The following is a 9,213-nucleotide window of genomic DNA, read 5'->3' on the forward strand; positions in this document are numbered from 1 at the left end:
TGACGGCGGCGCAGTGCAGGGCGCGGCGGCGAGCGCGACGGCTGGACCAGGGGGCGCGGCGGCGAGCGCGACGGCTGGACCAGGGGGCGCGGCGGTGGGCGGCGTGCGCGGGGCGAGCGTGAGGCCGGCGGCGAGGCGGGCGCGGCAAGGCGGGGTGAGCGCGAGGCGGGGAGGCGCGGCGAGGACGCGGCGAGGCGAGGGCGCGGGCAGGCGCGGCGAGGCGAGGAGCGCTTCGGCCGAAGCATGGCACCGCACGGACGTCGCGGCGAGCGACGGGAGCACGGGCGTGCTAGGGGTTCGCGTCCTTGCTAGCTAGCCACCAGCCGCCGCATTCGCGTGCCTGCTTGCTAGCTAGCTAGCCAGCCGCCGTGTTCGCGTGCATGGGCCGCTGCCGTGTGCGAGCGCGTGGGCTGCGGCGAGGCGGCCGCGGCTGATGGCGGCCGGCGGGGCACGACCTGGGCACGAGTGCGGCGAATCCGGACAACGCCGGTCCTCCTCGTCGATGCCGCCGGCAGCCGTCCGTGAAGTGTTCGATGAAATGTCTAAAGCAGAATACATCCGGACATATTTTGGGTTGGGTTGGCTGCGGTGGGCGCCTCGATGGTGGGACGACCGCATGCGGACATGCATGTCTGTTTTTCTACCCCAAACGAACAAAATCCGGCCAAACCAGACGTCCGTTTGGGGTCATGCGGTGGAGTTGGCCTAACAAAACGTTGTGCTTTGGTCCTTTCTGTACACCAGTAGCGGGACGTTTGATGTGGCATCATGCATATTGAAAGTTGCTGATATGGCAGATTGCTGAATTGGATAGCTTGCATGTCGAATAAATACTTGTAGTGGGGATGAATCTCTTAAGTATATAGGATATAGGTTTGAGTGGATGTTAAAATTCCTATAGAATTTCTATAGTAGAAACAAATCCTTGCACCTTGAATTATACACGAAGAAATCTAAATCTAAAGCTACTACTATTTTTTTAATGTAGAAATGTTTCCTACTTGCCCTGTGTGTGAACAAAGAGTATGCATGTATTTTTGCATGAGACTGGAAAATAATGTTAGTGGACGCTGACATGACACGCTTGATAAGGTGGAAGGCCACCTGTTAAGAAAATTAGAGTTAGTGAGGATTAACTATTTAGAAATAGTAGATTCCTACGAAAATTCTTTAAATCGGACAAAGCAATGTTATTTATTCTCCTTTACTAAAGATCAATATGTTTTTTTAGAATGAAGGTGATTGCCCGACCTTAAGAATGAGGTATTTATGATTTACAAGAGTTCTAAAATATGAAAAAAAGACCGTGAACATATAGCAAAGTTTCGATGCGCGAGCAGAAAGGTCTACATAGCAGCGCAACGCATGTCAAACAAACGGGAAACAAAAGGACCGCCCTGGGCCGCCGTCGCCAACACCCCCAACGACGCAAAAGGCATACACCCTAGCGCCAGTGGCGGATCTAGGATTTAAAAATGTGGGGCAACAATGAACAAGATTAAAATGCAAAGTTCAAGAAGGCGCGCCTGGGCGCAAGGCATTGGCTCAACGCCTCGCTTTGCCCCTGTGCGCCAGGAAAAGCGTTGGTGCTGTTGGTGGCTGAAAGTGTTGGCGCTGTTGATGCTCTCTAGAGTCTAGATGTAGATGAACTGCTGCTGTTGATGCTCTCTAGAGTCTAGATGTTGATGTACTGCTGTTGTTGATGCTCTCTAGAGCCTAGATGTTGATGTACTGCTGCTGTTGATGCTCTCTAGAGCCTAGATATTGATGTACTGCCGTTGTTTATGCTCTAGCTGTTGTAACATGTACTACTGTTTTTTTGCTACTACAGTGTTAGTTTCGCTGTTGCTAGCTGTTGCCTGCTACTAGTTAGTGCTTAGTAGTTACTGCTAGCAGTGCTAGTAGCTGTTGTTGCTTCTATTGCTTGTGCAATTGTGCTAATGCTGCTGGCGTGCTGCTATGTCATAGTTTGTAGGAGAGAGCACAAGGTTATAATTATACTCCGGTTTACATTCTAGCACTATTTTAGACAGCAAAACACTCTTTGTCCCGTCTCTGTATAATTGTATACGAAACGCCTAATTGCGTCTAATCACGCCTAAGCTAGCAAAGCGCAAGTAGGTGGCCAGACGCATAATTAACGCCTAACGCTTTCTTGAACTTCGTTAAAATGGCTAGGACAAAATCCCTACAAACTCTAAGCCCCCTTGAAAGGAAGCTCCCCGGTTAGTCGTGGGCTTTGGAAGACGTGGGCCCACGTTGTTATCCTTCCTTCCCAACACGTATGACCCATTCCCAATGACATGTGGGTCTAGAGTATGTTACCCCTTAAAAAAAACTGGTTTAGAGTATTCTGTACTCGTGGGAAACACAGGCGAGAGAGCCGAAGGCAAAGAAATTGAGGGGATGCGGCGACAGGGGCAAGCTTGACCGCCGTAGGAGGTGCCATGGCTGGGGGTGATGTGTGGTGAGCCGCGGCGGGCACCCGGCGGGAGCGCGGTGAGAGGTGGGCTGGTGGTGTGAAGAAACGGCACGATGGACCAGCGGTTGTGTGGGAGCTACAGCGGCGCACACCCGTGCTGGGGCTGCACAGGTGCGTGTCTGATGCTTGCCTGGGTGCTGAGAGATTGAAAGAGAGATGGGAGAGATTGAAAGGGAGATGATGGAGAGATTGAGAGCTACATGCTGATAGAATCTATCTATATAAAGATAAAGAGGCAATCGTGTTAGGAAGCGGGTTTTTCTTTGGCTTAGGCTTCGTTTGGTGCGACGGATCGTTTTCTCTTTGTATGGTGTGGCCGCCTAGTTAGCTTGATTTGTTCTGTTTTGGTTGCTTGAGCCCTCGTGAGTCTGTCCAAGCAGTGAATAGAGTTCTGATTAGTTATTCTTTAGTGTGCCTGATTAGGTGCAGGTTAGACGGCTTGTCGTTCATGTTCAGAGCGACTTGATAAGATCACCCTTGACAGATTCCGCACTTCATCCATATCCACCTTTTCTTTTACAGGTATGACTACTTCTCTCTAATATCTACGATGGCTTACCAAGACAATGAATTATGTTGCTCTTATAGCAACTTATCGCAGAATAAAATGAGCATAGCAGACAAATTACATGCAAGTATTGTGATTAATATGCAATATTTGTAGATATTTTTTCGGCAATGCATGAAAAAAATCCCAATATTGTACTGCTGCAAGAAAAATTAAAATAGTTGATACTAAAATTGCACTTTTATGTCATCAGACACCACCAAAAATTCTGCTAGAGCCAAGCGGAATCAAAGATGAAGTCATACCTTATTCACCTATATTTTCTGATCATATGTGGTAGTTTGGATTCATTGATTGTTACTAGAAATGATGTGCTATTGCTTGGATGAAGAGATATGATGCTGGAGAGGTACTTAGCGGAATGACCAAGTGATGTGCATGTTATTTCCAGTTTGTGGGCAGGATAATTATATATTCCTTGCATTATGATTCTGAAACTTCTATCAACAAAACAAGCATCTTATAGCCATAAAAAAGGCCGGGCCGAGTCATCAATTCCTCAAATTACTCCCCTTATCAAGTTGCTGATGTTTATCTTCTTCCTTGTTTGGTAGTATCGATAGTAACTATCACAGGTTCAGTTCTCTTACTATAGTAAATCCGACAATATTTGTTGTGCATTCTTCTGGCAAGACAGTTGAATTTCAACAAAACAAACATGCGTATCACCTAATTAAAATGCAAGTTAAGCCTTCTCTTGTGACGTCCATCCCGGTCTCCATCCATTTCCAGTCTTTTGTATTTGGAGTATAATTATACATCATGCTTACTCTATCACCCGCTACTGAACTACTATGAAAGCAAAATGCTTTTTTGTTTTTTACCCATGGCTCGGTTTCTATATCCATTACAATTTGGTGTTCACAATTTCTTTTAACTCAACTTTTATGTAGCTGTTTGCACGTGCAAAGTACACTGAACTTATATAAAACTGACACTAGAGGAATTGTGTTACTGTCGAAGCCTTCAAGGCGCCTCTCAACACAAGTTTGACTCGGTGTTGCTTGGAAAGAGCACCAATACATTTTTTTTAGTGGGTTTGATAGAGGTAGTTATCATGATAAGAATAAGACCAGGTAGCAGTACAAATTGCATCCTTTCTTATCCGCCGATGGAATTTAGCATTATTCTTGAATTGCCGCTCCAGTTAAGTCGTTGCTTATTCATTGGTTTGAAAAATGTATTATTACGATGAGAGTGCAATTAAGTATTTTGCAAGGGAGTTGATTAGGCATTACAAGTCATGCCACTACATACACTATTTTATAAATATTGAATTTAGCATATGCAAATTATTGCTCTAATTCATAAAATGTAGGAAGAGGAAGAGGAGGAAGAGGACACCATCAAGAACAAAGACATGAACAAACAAATGTTAGGGAAACAACGCGGCAAAGCGTGCGTCGTCTTCTAGTATATACTACACTACACCAAATTTAGTATGATGGACATACATTGCACTAGTTAAATAGATTTTGTAATTTGTGTATGGGGGCCATGGCCCCCCATGACCCCACCCCTAGATCCGCCAATGCCTAGCGCAGCTTGATGTCGGGACGTGGCGCGTAGACCCTAGCACTTGGTGTGGATCATACCAATAAAAATATCAAGACGTTATTGGTCACCCCAAAAGCCTCTACAACTGCAATAACATAAATACTTGTAATGATGTGGCCCATGTACTACCAGGCCATGGTGCGTGCATGGTGAGGGGGGAACCAGTGAATGTTTCTTTAAATTCTTAGATTTTGTACTTTTTTCTATCACCAATGATCTTGCTAGATCTTCTATTCAAGGGCCCTCTTTAGAAAATTTGATTCTTAAAGAAATTTTCCTAGATCACAGGGGTGGACTACTGAATTTCTACAGAATCTATTTCTACATCCCCACTCCATGGGAATTTGAACATAAGCTCAAATCTCATTTTGTTTTTTCATTAAGAAAATCAATACACATTCGTCCCATCTCTCTGTATCTCTCCAGTCCCCCAAAATAACCATCACGAAAAGCGGACAGTAAAAGTTCCTGATTTTTCAAATCCTGTAGAATCTTATGATACATGACTTTTTTTACAGCATGGCACATGAACATATCAATCATGTGTTTTTTCTATTTATAGTTTTTAAATATTTGCAAATGGTCTATGAAAGGTCTAAAAAAAAGCGGCCCTAAAATACCGCCACGGTGCGTCCTGCGGACCGAGCCAGGGTTTTACGGCCTCCACCAGTCTCTCCACCCAGCGAAACCCCCAAATCCCCCTCCCCCCCGCACCGCCAATGGCGACGCCGCCGGCGCCGTCGCCGTCGCCGGTCAGGCTCCGGCTCGTGTTCGACAAGGCCCGCCTTCTCCGGCGGGCGCAGAGGGACCTCCGGCGCTGCTGGCTCCTCCTCCGGCCCGAGCTCGCCACCGTCGCCGACCTCGCCGCCCACGTGGCCGCCCGCTTCCGCCTCCACCGCTCCTGCCCCGGCGGCGTCGTCTTGACGGTGGGACGCTCTCCTCCCTCCTCCCCTTCACCCTTCTACATTTTGTATGACGCATGGGGCTCTCAGTCGGGGACTCCCCGTACACGAATGCCCGAGGGTTCCGGGCAGTTCTTAGATTCTTGTGGATTTTCCCCTTCTATTTTTGTCGATTCTTAGCTTCTGTACTAGGAATTGATGGATTGTCTCTCTGCGCAGATGGATGGATTCGCCGTGCCGCCTTTCGAGTCGACCTGTATCTTCAGGGACAAGGATATCATAAGGTATTCGGTCGAGGATTGATTTTTTTGTACTCTCGTTGAATCTAATGTGGTCTCCGATGTAACATTGTGGCGTCTGGATCTCTGTGTTCCGATTTTGGGGGAATCCATGGGGTGTGGGCTTGTGGCTATGCAGAACACCCATGTCAGATTCACTGGGTGCGCATGCTACGTTTCGTTGTAGTGTGTATCTGCCATTTTCCTCTGGAAAGATGAAAGCCCAGACGGATTATCATCCCGGGTCAAATCTCATATGTCCAAGATTGAGTGGGCTGTGAACATACGAGACATCTGCATGGCAGTTATCCCCATATAAACGATGCTTCAAGTGTTCGGCATGATATAAGTAAATTATGTTTCCTTTGAAGAGCTAGAGTTTCACATGAATGATGGCATTCCGTAGGAGAACTCTCCTGTGTTTTTGGATGTAGCATGTCGGGTTTCCACTGGCATGTTGAGTTGTATACTTATATGGGGATGGTGAGGAAATTTGTGGTGAACAATTTCCGTTTACACCTGTACTTGGCTAGGAAAAAAAATCTTTTCCATCTAGTATTCCAGTTTCAATACAACCATGCGTGTAAATTGTGGAAATGATGTTATTTACAACAATTGCAGGGTTCAACAGAAAGCTTGCAAGAGAATGGTACACCATGATGATGTACACTGTATTGAAGATCCCGAGAAAGTAGAAATGCGTCCGCTTCCGACTGAGGATAAAATCCTTGCAATTGAGTATCAAATTGACTCTAGTAAGCATCAAGAAGAAGAGGTGCATTGTGATCATCAGCCTGAAGAAAAGGTAACATCCGACCACGATCTAGAAAATGGGCATACAAGCTCGAAGAGGAAACGAAAAGATGAAGATGCAAAAATACCTGAGAGCTCAAGGTATCCTCGTTTGTTACCATATTTTTTTGTCCTGTTTGCAAAATTAAGGATTACCACTCAGTCTGTATTTTCATAAGTCATAACAGTAAAAGAAACTGAAGAAGTTGATGATTACACAACCATTTAGATCACATCTGGTTTCATGGCTGCTTGCTTCTCCTATCCCGTGTTGCGTTCTGTTCTGTTCAAGTGATTCTGCTACATCTGGTGATGCAGGAGAAAGAAACTGAAGAAGGCAAAACACATCGGGTGCAGCAAGGTAGATGACATTTGCCAAGATCAGGGATCTCATGGTTCCAAAGAGTCGAAGCCGTCCACTATTGGTATTGAAGAAAAGAAGGCTGATATTCAAACTGAATGTACTGTTGAGTTGGATGGAAAGCAAAAACCTGACAGGTAATATATTAAGTTTCTTCTTTCCACCCCATCCGATAAACAAGTTTTCTTCTTCCTGGTAGTGGCACTACCAAGGATCATGGACAGCGAAGTACCAATCCAGGCAATAAAATCACCACTAGTAAATGGTGCTAAATTGGTTTAAATTACATGCTTATAGCATATCGAGTATATCACCACAACATACTTTGGATATACTCGAATGCTATAATCTTTTGTGCATTAAAGGTGTACGGAGTTCCATTGTCCCTTATGTTTATGTCACCAAGAGATAGTGATGACATGTCATTATGTTTGCATAAACTGCAAGAAGCTTTTTGAACATGGCATTTTCTAATGATTCAGCATTTATCTCTGTTACACCATCTTAAAGACTGTTTTTGCCTTTTTGTAATGGCAGTTATTTTTATTTTTGTTTCTAGTTATATATGTACAACAGAATGTGAGCATTAATACAAAGTACGTCCTAGTTCGTTTTTAATAGGTGGTATCTACATATATTAACAGTAATTCTGGTAAAAAAATAGGTAGTATCATGATACAATAAGACTTATGGACTCCTTTGCAGTCTTTTCATATTGTTCACGCTGGAGTATCTTAGAATTAGTGTCATTCTTTTTCTGTTATATCTTTGCAAAAAACTAATCTTGGAACATTTTCAGGTGCAATAAGACCGAGTTGAGTTGCGAAACTGAGGTGGCTGGGCAGACAACTCAAATTCCTAAAACGGTTTGTGTAATCTGCATTTCTGCTTTTAGAGAAATTCAGTGATTGGCTCTATCTCTGTTAGTTTATTTGTGCTGTAAATATTTTCCTCATCAACTTTCATGTTTCTTATAGTTGGTAAACATTATCATGTATCTATAGTACGTTATGAGACCCAAAGTTCTCAAAACTGATCTAAAGATACCGCAATGACGGATCATTGTAAATAATAATAATAATCTTATGGCCAGGTTGGGCATTGCATCGCTAAACGTAGTAATAGTAAGTATCTGTTCTTGGCCAAAATAGACCTACTCAATTTTTTCCAATATATTCTACTGCACTTTTCATTTAGTATAAAATAAATATGTACAGCAGATGCTACTTGTAAGATAAGATATTTAAATTGCCTAGAGATTTAGATGGAGTTGTATTTCCTTCTCTTAATTTGATTTAATCTTTTGGCTTTGATAAGACAACAGATAGGACTGGATCATGCTCCTTTAGCTCCTCTTTGATATGCTAATAACGGGCATACTAAAATTTTGAAACAGAAGCTATGATGTAACAGTTTTTCTGCCTCTGCATTTTGGTTAATTATCACATGTATTTTTGTCTTTGTTTTGTCCTGTCAGAGTCGAAGTGCTCGTCGTAAGAAAATCAAAAGGCAACTTAGGAAGCTAGAGAAAGAAAAGCTGAAAGAGGTATTTTGTTAACTATTTTTTGTGTTCTCTTTTGGCTTCACATGGTATCTTTTATATCCTTATTACTAGGGCATGTTGGGTAGGAATTCGGATAGCACTGCAGATTTGTGAATCACTGCCACTGACAATCTTTGTTGGATCAGTGTCAGACAAAGAGATAAGTTGTTTAAGTAGATGTTTAAATAATCTCACTAATCACATCCACATGTGGACCTTTTCAAATCAAGCCACGCTCTTTCCTTAAATTCTACCTTTTCCAAGACTCAAGAAGACAGTCGGTGAGTTGATATTAGAGTCTCACAAGAGTTTGAACCTGTAGACTGGTAAGGCAATCATTGTCTAAGAATCCGTAGTAGGGTTCATTATTGATTTATGGTTGTACTACTTTACGAGCATTCTGTAACTCATGTTACTTCCGAATGCTTCATTCATCCTCTGAACCCAATCGTCTGGTGATGGCTTCTCTCCCCTCTCATCCCCACTTTATCACCCAGATTCCAGTCTCTCCCGGACACAGCTCGCTAGCCTATCCAGCTTCGCTCTCCCGTGCGAGACCCACCTTCTCCCAGTGGCGCTGCTCTTCGAGATCATCCTGTCTCACCCATCCCGATCCTAAATTGCGCCATGCAGCCGAGCCACGGAGACCTCACCCATGGGGACGGCTGGTGGCAGCCGAGACAAAGGCAACAGGAGGAATCGCGGCAATCGTGGCGGCTGTGAAATGGGC

At 44.1% G+C, this 9,213-nt stretch overlaps 1 protein-coding gene across 1 annotated transcript in view; it reads left to right on the plus strand.

Moving 5' to 3' along the window:
- Nucleotides 1-5,279: 5,279 nt before the first annotated feature.
- LOC119348938 (coilin-like) overlaps nt 5,280-9,213 on the plus strand; it is an 8,709-nt gene continuing 4,775 nt past the window's right edge. Inside the window, exons 1-6 of the mRNA XM_037616942.1 lie at nt 5,280-5,533; nt 5,729-5,793; nt 6,409-6,681; nt 6,898-7,077; nt 7,740-7,806; nt 8,418-8,486. Coding sequence (XP_037472839.1) covers nt 5,327-5,533; nt 5,729-5,793; nt 6,409-6,681; nt 6,898-7,077; nt 7,740-7,806; nt 8,418-8,486 — 861 coding nt within the window. The 5' untranslated portion in view covers nt 5,280-5,326. The remainder of the gene's footprint in view (nt 5,534-5,728; nt 5,794-6,408; nt 6,682-6,897; nt 7,078-7,739; nt 7,807-8,417; nt 8,487-9,213) is intronic.

This window comes from Triticum dicoccoides, chromosome 1B (genome assembly GCF_002162155.2).
Source record: "Triticum dicoccoides isolate Atlit2015 ecotype Zavitan chromosome 1B, WEW_v2.0, whole genome shotgun sequence".
In the NCBI taxonomy this organism is placed as follows: domain Eukaryota; kingdom Viridiplantae; phylum Streptophyta; class Magnoliopsida; order Poales; family Poaceae; genus Triticum; species Triticum dicoccoides.